This window comes from Podarcis bocagei, assembly GCF_964188305.1.
Source record: "Podarcis bocagei genome assembly, chromosome: 10".
In the NCBI taxonomy this organism is placed as follows: domain Eukaryota; kingdom Metazoa; phylum Chordata; class Lepidosauria; order Squamata; family Lacertidae; genus Podarcis; species Podarcis bocagei.
Genome location: NC_138135.1, coordinates 26,140,845 through 26,157,078, shown reverse-complemented (window position 1 = coordinate 26,157,078; position 16,234 = coordinate 26,140,845). Strand labels below are relative to the sequence as shown.

Here is a 16,234-nt window from a genome sequence, read left to right as displayed (position 1 = left end):
CAAAATGCGCACAAAGGGGTCTCTGCCCTGGGCAGCTTGCCTTCCGACTGGAAACGCCACACCTGCCTTTGCATCTCTGCCAGGCATCCTGAACTTAAGGAGAGGCGAGAGCCCGCTTCTCCAACTTGCACTGTATTCTCTTTTCCTCTCTCCCTCCCGCTCCCCCCTCGCCACTCCTCCTCCTGATTGAAATGTGTTGTTAAACAAGATCCCACATAATCTCAGCAGAGGGTGTTTTTTTCCCCCTTCTCTTCCCCCCCCCATGCCTCTCTCTCCCCGTCTCTCTCCCTCCTTCTGGGAAACTGCGATCCGTGCCATCGGCACTTGATTATTGTGCAAACTCCCTGTGCTGTTGCTCGCTCGCCTCTCCTCCCCCTCCCCTCCCTCCCTCCCTCCCTCTCTGTCTCCGGCTCTCTCAGTCTCCCTCTCCCTCTCCTCTCTAATGCAACTTTTGCAGAAACCCCCCCTTCCCCACACACGCCCCACCACCGGCAGGCGGACAGACATGTTGAGCTGAGAGCTTAGGGGGATCCCTCGAGTCCCCCCTCCCCACCCCCCTGAAAAAAAAATCCCCAAGTCCAGGGGGGGAACCTCCAGCCGCCCCCTCCCCTCCCCCCTTGACCTGTTCACTGTGCGTCGAGCCCCCCACCCACCCCATTTCTCCTTTCCCTTCCCCTTCCAACCCCCCACCTAACCCCCCATCTTCTGTTTTCGGCTTGCTGCCGGTGCGGCGTTTCTGTTTTCCTGGTTGTTGTTTTTTTATGGGGGGGCTCGGTGGGTCTTCCGCCCCCCTCGACGGATTGGAAGCGGCAGATATGCGGGAGGCTGCTGGCCGCTTCGGCTGCTCGGAGAGACACAGGCTCAAGATGGCAGATTTCTATTGAGTTTAAAGGGGGGTGGGGGCTGAAATCCTGCTTCATTTATCTTTCGTTGCCATGAATAACAGACATCCTTGCACCGATGGCCCCGATGTACGAAGGTAAGGGCAGACTTCTGGGGTCTTTTTATTCCTCTTCCTGCTTAGACATCTCTCTCTCAGACCCAGGCTCCTATGTGGGGGGTGGGGGTTGTTGAAAGAAAAAAGGAAAAGGGGAAATCAAGCTAAAAGAAGAGGGGAGAGGGGGGAAAAATGATGACCACCGATTTGGCACCAATAATTATTATATAGGAGTGCAATTGCCTGGAAAGAGATGTCACATAGCTCCCCTTTGTGTGGTGCACGTGAAGTATATACTGTATATATCTCTATCTGTATGTACGCTATTAAGACCGAATTGCCTGGGGTTTTTAAAGCGCTGCTTGCTGTCCCTTCTCCCCGCCCCCTTTTGCGATGGTCTCTTCGGTATTTCTCTTCCTCCGATGGCCGAGGGGACTGCAAATGCAAAATGCCCCCTTTCCCCAGCCGGTCGTGCTTTGCAAAAAAAGTCTTATTTCAGTGCCGGCTTGGAACAATGCAACTGACAAGGCTTTGCCGTGGAGTCGCCGGTGGTGTGTAGAATTTATATATATATAGTATAATATATATTATAATGCGTGCCCACCCTCAAACAGAAAGGTACTTTGATTTCCCAACTCTTCATCTTGAAGTCTTTTTATAAATATATATATATATATATTATAATACCCTAAAGGTGCCGCGGTGTGTATGGGTTTCTGTGTGTGCTTTTCTGCTGTTGTGCAAGGCTTTGCCAGGGACGCACCGTGCTTGCATAGTTTTTGCAAAAGCAGAACGAAACGGGAAAAGCATCCAGACAGGTATATTATCGAAATTACGTATCGGTGGATTTGCCCGTGTGTCGAGAGAGGCTTTTTTAAAAACAACAACCACCACCACAACCTATTTTCTTCCCCAAAGACGGCTGGGTAGTTCTTTCAGTTTCAAGCTAAAACAAGCCGGGGTGAATGGGTGGGACTGAGGTTACGGAGAAGTGCATGAAGTTGGCTTGCCAGGCGCTTTCATTGGAATCGAAACAGAGGAGGGGTGGGTGGGTTTTTTTTCCTGTTTGGGTTTTTATTTTACACTCCCCCCCAAGTGTAATAAATAAATCAGTCCGGCTTAATCTGAATCACCTTGCGCTTTTATAATTCAGCCCTTTCCCTTCGCCTTGGGGGTTGGCATTGATTAAAAAATACATGGGGGGCCAAAAGGGATCCAGTTTGCTTATATTATTATTACTATTATCTATATTCAATAATGGCCTCGCCCGATCCTGTTCATTAGCAAAGAGCTGGTTTTCGCTGCAAAACCCCGGCGAGTCTCCCCTGTCACTCTCTGTTTTGTGCGTGAAGCAGTACTTTTTATTTTTATTTATTCGTACGCGGAAAAAGGGCGAGAAAACTTACGGGAAACCAGCGTAAGTTGGGAGAGCCGGGTTTCCTCCGCACCCCTAACAGCCGGTTTCCTCGATCTTGTAAAGTTGCCGATCTTGAAGGCTTGATGGCATCCGAGGTGGTAAAAAAATAATAGGTGGGAGTCTGGAATAGTGCGACGTCTCCGTGCGTTTTGGGTTGCTGCTAATGAATTAATGTATTTATTGTTGCGTTCGCGGGATATATATATATTTATGCGCACATGGATAGATTTCTGCGGAAAGCAAAAAAACTGTAGGATTGCGCACACACACACCCAAATTCCAGATGGCGAACCTTTCAGGTCAAAAGGTAACCACTGGGGGGAAAGAAAAAGAAAGCAGAGAAAAATTAATAATAAAGTATTCAGCTCGCTTGTCTCCATAAAAGGGGAGGCTGGGGAGGGGGAGCTGCTGTTGCTGGAAAAGTCCGCCAGTCGAGAGTGGCATTTATATGATTAAAAACTGTATTGGGGGGGCGGCGCGGGGGGGCATAGTCTGCAGCAACTAGAACAGCCTGGCGTATTAAAAAAAAAGAAAAGAGAAAGGTTTCTCTTTAAATACCTCCCTAAAGCGCCCTCTGCTGGACCATCGGGTGGCAGCGGTCTACTCTAGGAAAGAAAGTTGCACGTGAATGGAAAAGACTGCAAGGCTGTTTTGAATGGGCAGGGATGGGAGCAGGTTATTTTAGATCGGCGTTTTTAAAATTACTGCGTATTTCGCTTTCACTCCTCCCTTTCTCCCAACAGCTCACACTGAAACACTTAAAAATCCCTCTCCCCATTTCCTCCCATTTTGCAAAGTAAGGTTAGGCTGTGATAGAACAAGAGAGAGAGAGAGACCGAAAGTGGCCCAAGGTCACTCAGTGAGCTTCATGGCTGAGAGGGTATTTGAACCCAGGTCTCCCCTGTCCTAGTCTGACTCTCTTAACTTTTATGCCACACTGGCTTTTGGATACCCTTGGTGGTGGCTCCCGGTTTGAATTACAGCGCCTTCCCCATTCTGTCAGCTTCATAGCCATCATTTTGAGAAAGCTATAGAGAAGGACATGATTTGGCTGAATTTGGGAGTGTGTGTGTGTGTGTGTGTGTGTGTGTGTGTGTGAGAGAGAGAGAGAGAGAGAGAGAGAGAGAGAGAGAACCTTCTGTCTCTCCCTACCCTTCTCACACCAAGAATTCCAGCATTATTCAATGGATGTGGCACGGCCGGCCCTACCATTGAACAGCATGAGGCAGCTGCCTTATAAAGCAGATGCTGGTGAGCTGCAAGTGTTGTGCCCCTTCCCTGGGGCCTCTAAGCTATATTACGGTGTCATAGTGTCATAAGGTATCGTGAAGGTATCTCCTCATCACCCATGTGAAAGCAAGAGTCAGTGCCCAGTCCAGGTGGCTTCTGTAGGTGGAATTGAGGAGGACTTCATGTTATCCCTCTCCTTAGGTTGCAAAATGTCTTGGGTGGGCCCTGACTTTGACCCCAATCCAGAGAAAGTTGAGCCCGGATCACATGTGCCGTGACAGTGGGTGCTTGCATGTGTGAATTGGGCATCACCACAGACAGAATATTCCTTATCTCCTCCTCGCTTGATACCTCCTGCCACCGCTCATTCAGGTCTGGTTCCTTGACGCACGCAGATCACTTGAGTTTCCTACCCTGGACAAGTGCATAGGTGATGCCACAAAAAAGCGCCTGTGTTTTAGATGATGCAAGGAGATACAGAAGCAGTCTCTCCCATGGTCCATTCTGACATGCAAGCCATCACTTGATGATGTACATGAATGTGTGAATTGGGCCCAACAAGTGCAGAGAGAAAAACCCGGATGCCCATGTATATATGAACCAGCCCTTGGTCACTTTTGAGTCACGATGAAATCGAAGGGAAGGCAAGTTAATGAAGATTAGCCAAGCTTGTTTCATTGATTTCAATGAGTTTCATTCATGAGACATTGGAAGCCTTAGAACTCTAGTAAACAGCAGGTTCTCCAGGGCTGTGGGCAGAGGTCTTCCCATCACCTGCTAACTAATCCCATGGAAGCTGTCACTTTGCATATGCAAATCATGTGCTTACCACTGAGCCAAGGCCCCTGTACATATTTGTCACGGGATGTGGGCCCTTTTATCCAAGTACTGCTCTGCCATTTCCTTGCTGTTCTATTCTGGAACTGCTTGCGTTCCTTCCACAATGCTGATGGTGTGCTTGTGCTAGGACTGCTAAAAAGAGAGACTGACAGTTGATGCTGGATCAGTTCACTTCTTCTACAGAAAGCATACAGAAACAAGTCCGCTGGGATGAATCAGCCAGGGCCATGTCCTCAGCAAAAGTGGGCTGCAATTTAAATTTAGGAGCGGAAAATCTCCAGAAATTAGGCATGTAAATTAAGGCCGCTTTCTGCACCATGAACAAGAGTTTAACCTTCAGTGTGATTCTTAAATGCTGCTCAGGAATATGCCTCTCATCTGAATATTCTTTTCAGGAAATCACATGACTAATGGGAAATACTAGACCCAGGTTTGCTCTTTGGTTTTTAGCCTTAATTTGTGAATATTCCACTTTAACTTAACGTAGCAGCAAACGTGGGTGTGCTACGAAATATATACCTACAGCTAACCACATTCTTGATGGTTTTCCTCTTTTAATACATTTGTTTCCAAAAAGTACATTTGGCACATTCACACATTACATTTTCTTGGTATATGCCTTTCAGTTTATACTAAAAAAGGTTATGTGTGAAGAGGCCCTTGGGAGTCACAGTGTAAACCTGGGACAGGCAACCTGTGGCCCTCCGGATGTTGTTGAAATACAGTTCCCATCGTCCTTGGCTAATGCTGTTGCAGGCTGAGGCTGAGACTGCTTGGAGTCAACAAAATGTAGAGGTTCCCTATCCCTGGCATAGGCACTTATTGCCTTTAGAGCTTGCAGTAGTAGGTCTTCATCTGAACTGCTCCAAATCATACGGATCATTGAGAACAAAACAAAACCTTCTCTTTGGGGCCACAATATAAACAGTCTTAACATTAGGAAAAGGGCTTGGAAGAGAAACCCTACAGGTAGATTGTACCCAACAATTAGTATAAGAAGTACAAAACCCTCAGCACTGCAGTGCCTAGTTTCCCTGAGCATAGAAGCACATAGGAGTCTTTGGATACTTATGAAGCATTCCAATATTTTTAACGGTGATCACCTGCTGGTAAATGAACCATTTCTTCTCACTTTGCAGATTAGCTAAAAATGCATGTACTATGTGCTTTGGCCATTCTTACCGCAGCATTGTAAGGTAGGCTGGAATTATAATCCATATGTTTGAGATGTGAGGACTGAGGCTGACAGATTGTGACCTAAGGGTGCCCAATGTGTTCATGGTTGAACTGAGCTTCGAACGGGGCATTTTCAGCTCACTCCTGTTACCACTGTGCTTGAGGCTCTGCCAAACAACCCTCTTTGCTTAAGCCTGATCAGATACTTCCATAGCCTACCAGTGAAGAAACATGCTTACTTGAAAAGGCAGGACTCGTAGGATGACACATGCCAGTTTCCCAGGTTCATGTTCCCATTGTTCCCTACACTGAGAACGAAGCAGTATAAATATTGCCCAGATTCTACCTGTACACATACACACCTTTAGGAATCATAATGGCCCTGAAGGTTCAGGCCAAAGGGCCCCCAGCCCCTCATCCTGTTCTCAAATTGGCCAACTGGATGCCTATGGTAAGCCTGAGAGCAGGACCTGAGTCCAAGTTGTGATTCCCAGGAACTGGCCTCAAACAGAGGAGGCAGAACATAGATGGCTAGTTGCCATTGATAGCTTTATCTAGCATGAATTTCTCTAAACCTCTTTTAAAGCCATGGATGTTGTTTGGCCATTACTACCTCTTGGGGGAGCATATTTGTCCAGAGTGCTAAAATCAATGCAAAATATTAAGGATCTTAATCCGCCTTGCATTAAAGAGGCTGGTCAACTGGACTTCGATCGCAGTGAAGGATTTATTTCCACCATCTCCTCCTCCTCCTCCCTCCCTCCCTGTATTGCAGATCATCACATCCTTTGGAACTGGAGCAGGAAGAGCTGTATTTTCTCATTACAGACGATGTTCTAATTACAGTGAGACTCATTGCTTCTCAGCTTACTTTCAATAACAAAAGTTTTTCAGTTCTAGCTCCTCCAAGAATCAGATGCTGCTAGGTTACTGATGTGTTGGATCAATGCTATTCTCAGCTTCTGTACATAGCAGAACTCCTAGAAGGCTGGTATCGTCACTGCAGGATGCCAATGCTGTTAATTGGACATGTTAATGACACTGCTATCGATAAAAGGTGGATGAAATCTGGGAAAAGCCACCTTTTCCCAACAATCTTCCGTTTATACACAAAAGGGGCTGAGTCGCTGTTGTTTTATGGGCCCATTATGCAAATCTTTTTTAAAAAACTTTTTAAAAAACAAAGTAATAATAATAAACAAATAAAAATAAAAAGGTGTCTCCTCAAAATCATTTTTCCTGAATAGTCCCCATCTTACCTTATTAGCACATGTTGATTTATCATTAATGGCTATATCCCACACCTCTTTATACCATTCTTCCATTTTATATTTACCTTGCCCCTTCTACTTCTTAGCTATCAATAAGTTTGTGAGCAAGTCCTTCATAGCCTCAGAACCTTCCACCCCATCGTAAATCAATAACAATGCTACCTCTGGACTTTTGGTCAGCTTTAACCCAGTGATTTCTGTTATCTCCTTAAACACCCTTTGCAAAAAAAAAAAAATATTGTACATATTTACACCCCCACCACATGTGAACATAAGTACCTGTTTCCTGGCCTCCCCTCCAACATTACACTGAATATTCCTTGTTTATTTGATTTAATCTTACTGGTGTTAAAGACCATCTCCATACTAACTTATAGTAATTTTCTTTTATCCTTATAGACAACATTTTCAAAGTGAGTTTCTCCCATATTTCCCCCCAGCTTTGATTATTTGCCCTGTTGTCTTCTTTTCCCACAGCTCTTTTAATTGATCTTGTTGATCCTCTATTTCTACTGTTTTATAAATTTCACTGGTTTCCCCTTTTATAACTATCTTTTCTTCTTTATCTCCCCTTTTAATAATCTTCTTTTTTCAAATTTTGTATATTCTTTGCAGTTCTTGTTTCCCCTTAACCACTTCTTTGTCCATTGTTCCAGTTGTATAAAGTTAAACCAAGTTATTTTACTTCCTGTTGGAGCTTTTCTAATTTGTTCTTTGCTTCTCATTTTCTCCACCCATTCATTTATTTTCTTCTCTTTTGCTTCTTTTTAAATTTCCTTTTCTAAATTTACTGGGAAGTCTTCTATCATCACCACCGGAGTTAGTGGGGAATTTACTGCTATCAATTTTCCTTTATATTTCGCCCATATCTCAGTGATATTTCTTAATAAGGGATTTTCAATATTCTGCCACCATTGCCTATTTGGTTTGATAAAAAAACATATTCACTAACTTCTCCTTCATTTCCTGTGTATCACTCTCTAACCATTCTAACTCTTCTTCTGTTATCCTGTCTATGATATATCTTAACTGATTTGCTATATAATATAACTTTATGTTGGGGAGACCCAGTCCACCTGTTTTCTGGGGTTTATACCATCTTCTTTTATTAATTCTAGATTTCTTATTCCCTTTACAAATCATACCTTGCCAACCCTTTATCTTATGTCTCCTATATCTTAATTGGTAACATTCTAAATAAGAAAATTATTCTAGACAAAATTTTCATTTTAATTATCGCTACAGTGGTACCTTGGTTTACATATGCTTCAGGTTACAAACGCTTCAGGTTACAGACTCCGCTAACCCAGAAATAGTACCTCGGGTTAAGAACTTTGCTTCAGGATGAGAACAAAAATTGTGCTCTGGCAGTGCGGCGGCAGCAGGAGGCCCCATTAGCTAAAGTGGTGCTTCAGGTTAAGAACAGTTTCAGGTTAAGTACGGACCTCTAGAACAAATTAACCTGAGATACCACTGTATTCTTCCAAACCACAAAAGCTTAATTTTCTTATTCCCCTCCAGCTTTTCCTTAATTTCCCTCTTTAATTTGTTAAGGTTCTCTTGTTCTAAATTTTCTAAACTGACTGTGCGAGAAAGGCCTTGAAATCCCAGATAATTGCTTCCCATCATCTCTGTCCTTTGGCTATGCTGGCTGGTGCTGATGGGAACATCTGGAGAGCAAGCAGGTTGGAGAATGCAGACTTGACTCTGCAGCTCTCCAAGGTCTCGGACAGAGCTCTTGCACAGCACCTAAACAGAGGAAACTAATACAATATACTGAGTCACACAGTTGGTCCCTCCAGCTCAGTCCTGTCCCATCTTCAGGAGCTGGTAGCAACTCCTCAGAGTCAGTGTTTGCCCAAGCCAACCCTTGCTGGAGATTCCTGTGGTTGAACTTGCGTCCTTTATCATGCAAAGGAAGTGCTGTACCACTAAAGTCTCCTGTGCAAAGCAAGAAAACTCTGTTTTAGGTGGAGAACCAGTCTTGATAAAAGCTTAGCCTTGCAGCCTTCTGGGTGAGATGCAGTCACTTTGGTGCAATTGAACGCAATTTATTTTTTCTCCAGTTTTGGACAGGAATTGGCAACTGTCTTTGGATATAGGTGGCTATACATTTGAACTGTGGAAATACGAATGAATGAGGGAAATGAGGCTGTTTTAAGAGAGGAAGATCTGTACTGCAGCTCTTGGAAACAAAGGAGGATTCCTAAGTTTGCTCCATATTTGAACTTTGTACATTTCAGCTGCTAAGGAAGACTTGCCGCCAAAATGTGTTCAGCTGATGTATGGCCTGATTTTATAATCGAATAATTCAGTATTATTAGATTATACAGTTACAATTTTATAGTTTAGATTTTTTTTCTTAGTTTATGGAAATTGTATGTTGCAGTTGTTACTGCGTTTGCAATAACGAAAGCTTAAATCAATTGTTATTGTAATGGGATTTGTTATTGATCCCCGTGCTGAATTTCTTTGCTTTCACACCTTGCAGTAGCCAGCAGTTGCAGAGGGAAAATCAGGCTGGCTAAAGCTCAGAAAAGGTTCAGGTTTGCAAGAGAGGTTAAAATTAATAAAAAAAATGTTTCTTCAGCTATGTCCGAAGTAAGAGGAAGAACAAGCAAATGGTAGGTCCTCTGTGGGGGAAAAACAGAGAAATACTATTGGGTGACAGAGGAAAAGCGAAACTACTCAACACCTACTTTGCCTCTGTCTTCACCCAAAAGGAAAGTGATGCCCAACCTGGTGATAACAGAATAAATGATAACAGAATAAATAAATAAATAATAAATCCCCATCATCTTCAACAGTGTGTGGAGATAATAATCCTGCCTTTCATTAAAGGGCTGCTGTAAAAGCTGTAAGCTGTGTCCAACCACGTTGTATGGTTCATAGGTAAAGGTTAAGGGACCCCTGACCATTAGGTCCAGTCGTGGCCGACTCTGGGGTTGCGGCGCTCATCTTGCTTTATTGGCCGAGGGAGCCGGCGTACAGCTTCCGGGTCATGTGGCCAGCATGACTAAGCCGCTTCTGGTGAACCAGAGCAGCGCACGGAAACACCGTTTACCTTCCCGCCGAAGTGGTACCTATTTATCTACTTGCACTTTGACGTGCTTTCAAACTGCTAGGTTGGCAGGAGTGTATGGTTCATAGGGCCATTGAAATCAATGGACCTGGTTAATCAGGTCTCTTCATTGGTTATACTCAGAATAGGAGCAACATTGCATATGTATGTGAAGCCCTTTCCACATTTGAAATATGCTCTGTATATTTGTCTGTTTGTTAAATTTCTAATCTGCCTGCCTACCAAATGGTGTTCTGGTTGCCTGGAGTCCATATAAAGCAGCCATGAGCCGGATGTTTAGGTAAACAGGAGCTCTCTTTACAGAGCAGGATGTTATTTCAGGGCTGCATGGTGGATATGCAATGGATTCAGATAATCGGGAATTTCTGATAAATGCTCTTTTTTCCAAAGAAGATAAATGGAAGGGTATAAAACAGATGCAGCAAAAAATAAACCGGAAAGGCAAACCCAAGCTAATGGTGCATGCTTTGGATTTTTAGCTGCCTTATTCTTAATCAAGAGCCGAAAATATATTGGCATAATGCAGCAAGTGTGGGGCAAAATCCAATAGGCTTATACTAGATGATCACAATGGCCCTTTCAAAATCAATAGGCCAGTTTTCAGTAAAACCATTTTGATTTACATCAAGTAGGACAAAGTGACCCTTTGCACATAACCTGAGAAGGGAGGGCCTCTTGCAATATGCTCCACTTACTAGCTCTGTACCTTGCGTCCATAGATAGAGGAAGTTTCCATTAGTATAGGAAAATGTTGCTACAAGGAACGGGAAGAGGGACTTGTTTTATGGAAGTGAGGAATTTTGCTCTCAAGAACAGGAAGGAAGCACTCTAGTTTTGCACATTTCAATATAGGTTTGCTTGCTTTGTTTTTCCGTATTTACATAGGCCCCCTGTGGCCATAATAACTTACAACAATTTGTTCTCTACTGGGGTCTTCTGACACACACACACACACACACACACACACACACACAACTGGGAAGGAGGGTAAGGGCCTGTTTCAGCAATCTAAATGATGGTTTCGCTGAACCAGGGTTAGGGCAACAAACCAGGAGTAGTACTAACCTTGGGTAAGTGGTATGTTTGCATCAACCTAATAGCTTCCAAAATGTATTTTAAGTCAAGATTGCTTGTCAGTCACAATGCATTATGCTTACCTGTTTTCTTTCTCACACACCCATATTGTGATGAGAAACACTTTCCTTGCTACAGTATGCAGGTGTATTCAGCAGACGTTGCAGCTTTTGTGCTTATTTTGGGATTCTGGCACATAAAACCTGTTCCACTAACATTACTGTGAGTCTGGAGGTATTCCAGACAGGTAAACTCTTTTGAATCCAGACGGAAGTTTGGTGAAGAAAATCTATGAATACAACTATATGGCCACCTAAGAGCAAAGAGTTGTGTTCTGCTTAAGTCTCATTCATTGCATAAAGAGGTTTCAGAAGGACTTGAGTTGCCTTACAAGTTTCTGGTTGCCTTTTGTCTTGGGGTGAGTTTCAGCTGTTCTTTGGTAATCCATTCAACCAACCACAGCTTGGATTCAGCAGCCTTCCGGGCCCTGTGGGTGTGTCAGGGGATGTCTGTGTGCTTTAATCTTTGTATTAGAGACAGATTATTATATTACATTTTAGTTTTGGCATCTCTCTCTCTCTCTCCTTTGCTTACTGCTTCTCCTTGACAACTTTTATTGCGATTTGCAGCATATTTTTAGCAACAGTAGTCAGTAGGCTTGTATGTGGGCGGCTTCTGGAATTAATACCTGTAATTTCTGTAAATTGTGCAAAGTGCCTGACATTGGCGAGATGAGAGATAGGAATGCCCCACTTTCAATACATGGTTTGACTACTGCGTATTGTAGGGTTGTGTGAGGCACAGTCTCTGAACCTGCCAAGGCCCGGGTTGGAAGTATGGGGTCCCTAGTCACATATTTGCATAAGGTCAAAATGAAGGTCACTTTCAGGAAAGATAGCCAGTGTGTAAGAAGCCAGACTTAGATCTGGAAAGTAGATTCAAGTTCCTACCTTTGGCTGTACACTAATATGAGGGCCTAGTTAAATCACTGTCTGCATTCAGATGTATTTTGGACATAATAAACCAAGACAAAAAAGAACCTTTTAGGCACGCACACAACCCCTTCACACAAACCAGCAAGCAAACCAATAAGTCTTCCACTTATTATAGTTTCCCATATTTTTCTGAACTGGGAAACTATGGTTAATGGCTTTGAAACAAACCAGGATATGAAGCCAACTTAAAACCGTGGCTTAAAATCCTGGCTTCATCTGAAGCTATAGTTACCTGGTTTGGACAAAATGGATAACTATAGTTTATGAAAGGCTCCCCAGTTTATTGACTTCACAGGCATACAAACAGGGAATCAAAGGGACTCCGTGTGTGGCCAACAGGCTATTAAGCCAAGATAGGATCATCCAAATGTGGACAGTTGAAGATGTGCACTTAACAAAGTTAAGCAAGGTCAACATTAATAGAGGCTAGAAAAGATGAAGACCAGACCCAGCAAACAAGAGCAACATAGTAAGAGGCCAGGTTTACAGCTAGCCATTATATTGTACAGATGCAACCTTATTCCTGCTTCTGCCTTTATTCCTGCCTTACCTAGACATGGGGTGTGGGACAGAGAGCCAGCTGGATACTAGAATGTGCAATAGCAAAGAGATTTAACTGATTTTTAACTAGATTTGCAGTGTCGTAGTTTAAATAAGCACTGTACCAAAAACTCAGGTGATGGTGCTTCTGCTGCTGTTGCATTGACCTTCTGGCTTGCCACATTCATAAACCTCAGATAGAGAAAACACGAGGAAATGTTTCTGTTGTCTGCCGGGAAGTCCCTGCATTGCAAAACATGATAGACGACAATAGGAAGCCACTTTCGGCTCCAAAGGAAGGGCTGTAGCTTAGGGGTAGAGCATCTGCTTTGCACGCACAACTCCCCAAGTCCAATCCCCAGAATGTGCAGATAGGGCTGTGAGAGATCTCCATCCATAGAGACACTACTGAGCTAGATGGACCAATAGTATAAGTCAGTTTCCCATGTTTCTAGAAATATAATAATAGTAACCATCCCTTCAGTTCACTCAACTCTAACACCAAAACATGTACTGTAGTTGCTACCCAGACAACAGGTGAATCCCTTCTAGGTATTACTCATGAAATTTACATACAGAAGATTCTCATTTAAAAGATTTAGAACTATAATTAGGAGCCTGATGCTGTAATTTAGCGAGAGGAAAGAACACATGGAAAGGTTAAGAAACTGAACACATTTAAAGAACACTTAATGAGGAAAGGAGGCAGAATGCAGAGACAAAGCTCTTTCTGATTCTGCACTGTAAAACTCAACAAAGCTGTCCATACTTACCTGAGCTCCACCGAACACAGTGTGACTTATTCTGAGTAAACAGGCAGGCAGTCACTCTGCGTGACAGTAAAGGCCTTAGTACGATACACATTTATTTGGGAATAATCCCCACTTAACTCACAGGGAATTACTTCTGAGTAAATAAGCATAGGGCAGGCTTCAGAATATAAGGAAGATGTTTCCTTGAACTGAATCTGTACTATGAAACCTTTGTCCTATGGATTGCTCCATACGTTATGTCTCCATATTAAGACATGCAACTGGGAATCAATTCTTATTAGCCCTATGGGAGAGATACTCTGAAAAGAGTAATTGGCTGTGGAAATTTCCCGCAGCCACTTTTCTGAAGTTTATGGTTCCTACTTTGAGTGTCAGCCTGTCTAGGCTGTCTTTCTCCATAGCCACGTAAGTAAGTATCTGACGCAAAGGCATGTATTTCTTTCTATTTTTAAAAAAGTTTGCATCCAGTTTTACCCCGTCTCTTCTCACACAACAACTTGCAATTCCTCTCAATCGCTGGTTAAAATGAAATCAGGTAATAATAATAATAATAATAATAATAATAATAATAATAATAATAATAATAATTTTTATTTATACCCCGCCCTCCCCAGCCAAGGCCGGGCTCAGGGCGGCTTACAAACAATAATAAAAACAAGTTGAATGATTACAACTTAAAAACAAAATTAAAATACATTAAAATATTGAAACATTAAAATATTAAAATGTAGCCTCATCGCAGGAGGAGAAGGAAAAGAAAAAAGGAAGAGAGGGAGGGAATCAAATTGGCTCCACGCCAAAGGCCAGGCGGAACAACTCTGTCTTACAGGCCCTGCGGAAAGAAATCAGATCCTGCAGGGCCCTGGTCTCATGAGGCAGAGCGTTCCACCAGGCTGGAGCCAGTGTTGAGAAGGCCCTGGCTCTGGTTGAGGCTAATCTAACTTCCTTAGGGCCCGGGACCTCTAGGGCAGTGTTTCCCAACCACTGTTCCGCGGCACACTAGTGTGCCGCGAGATGTTGCCTGGTGTGCCGCGAGATGTTGCCTGGAGGGAGGCGGGCGAGTCGGGCGGCGAGAGGCGGGGCGGCGGCGGCGAGGAGAGGCCGCCCAGCGCGGGGCTCTCGCCATCTGCCTGCCTGGCTGCCTGCGAGCTCGGCGGGCAGCGCCTCCGCCCGCAGCGCCCGCCTCACGGCTCTCATTCCCTGCCCCTGCCAAAGCTCACCCAGCCAAGCCGCGCTCTCCTTCCTGCCTCGCTTTGCTGCCTCCTCCCCCCCCCACCCCCAAAGCTTGGAGGTTCCCCGGCAAGGGGGAGGAAAAAAAATTGAAACTTACACTTTCGTGCGTCCGTCCCGGCGTGACGCTGCGCGCTGACGTCACGGGGCTGTAATGGTGGTGTGCCTCGAGATTTTTTTCATCAAACAAGTGTGCCTTTGCCCAAAGAAGGTTGGGAAACACTGCTCTAGGGTGTTGCTGTTTATGGACCTTGAAGCTCTCCGTGGGGCATACCGGGAGAGGCGGTCCCGTAGGTACGAGGGTCCTAGGCCGTGAAGGTGAAAACCAGCACCTTAAATCTGACCCTGTACTCCACCGGGAGCCAGTGCAGCTGGAAAAGCACTGGGTGAATATGTTCCCATGGCAGAGACCCCGTGAGGAGCCTCGCTGCAGCATTCTTCACCCGCTGGAGTTTCTGGGACAGCTTCAAGGGCAGCCCCGCATAGAGCGAATTACAGTAGTCAAGCTTGGAGATGACCGTTGCATGGATCACTGTGGCTAGGTCGGGGCGGGAAAGGTAAGGGACCAACTGCTAGGTAGAAGCACTGATAATTAAATTGTGGTATTTGGAAATCTGGTATGGGAAGCTCTCCTAGCAGGTGAAAAGGCAGCTAAAGGATAGATTTTTTAGAATAGTGGTATCTGTTTATAATGTAAGTGCACCTCTATGCATGGCTCCTCAGAAGTAAGCCCCATTTAGTTAAATGGGGATGGTTTGTGTGTAAGATTGCAGTCAGCTTAAACACACATTAAAGAATATAACAACCTCTTTCCACCCTCCTGAAAAATATAGAAAATATAGAAAAATATATTTTACTAAAGGCTAAGATGAGCACAAGGAGGAATATTTGTGTGGTGCTTCAGTTGTTTTGCACCAGAGCAGCTTCCTTTTTTGCTATATATGGTTTGTTTATGTGCTGTGTTTTATTGCTGGTTATGAATTTTGGGTTGCAATTGTAACCCACTTTGGGACCATCTTGTATGATGGATAGAAATATTTTAAATAAAACCAAAAATTGAATTCCTGTCGTGGATTTCATTGCATCCATACAAACTTCCATGCTGGCAAGACTAGTCTGAGATTGAGGGCTTATCCAAACTTCCCTTTTTCCGCTCTTTCCAGGCACAGCCCACAATATAAAGTTCTGTGTCTGAATTTCCATACTTTATTTATTTTTTGCTTTGGAGCTTTTCCCGTGAAAACCTACTCTTTAAATCTCAATCAGAGCAAACGTCAATCAGTGGAAAACCCAAAATTTTATTTGCTTCAATTCAGCTTTAAAGCGTGTATTTTTGCAGACGCAAAGTTCAGGGCAATATTATAATAACAACCACACTCAGACATGGAGCGTTAAAATGTAGACCCCTTCCTGGAAAGAGCGAGGTGAAAGGTAAGTGTGGATAAGTCCTATATGGATTTTTCTCCCGTTACATGAGGTCCGAAAACACACCTGTCAGCAGAGCCATGAATCACATAGGGAAGGAAGGAAGAAAAGTTTTCATGATTCTGAATCTGCTCCAGTAGTGTTACTTTGCTGCAGAAGCTCCCAAACCTCTCATTGGCAGAAACAGATACTGTACCGGGTCTGAATTTTCCATATGTGCTTTGTCTCTCCTAAGTGCTGGTGG

The 16,234-nt window shown here is 44.0% G+C and overlaps 1 protein-coding gene across 4 annotated transcripts in view; it reads left to right on the top strand.

Moving 5' to 3' along the window:
* The first annotated feature begins 672 nt into the window (after positions 1 to 672).
* The window catches only part of HIPK2 (homeodomain interacting protein kinase 2), a 178,489-nt gene continuing 162,927 nt past the window's right edge, over positions 673 to 16,234 (top strand). For 2 of the 4 annotated variants that reach the window (XM_081212223.1, XM_081212220.1), the window contains exon 1: positions 1,365 to 1,488. In XM_081212223.1, coding sequence (XP_081068349.1) covers positions 1,386 to 1,488 — 103 coding nt within the window. In that variant the 5' untranslated portion in view covers positions 1,365 to 1,385. Of the gene's footprint in view, positions 980 to 1,363; positions 1,489 to 16,234 lie in introns of those variants that run through there. The other 2 variants (XM_081212221.1, XM_081212222.1) reach the window with 2 other exon arrangements.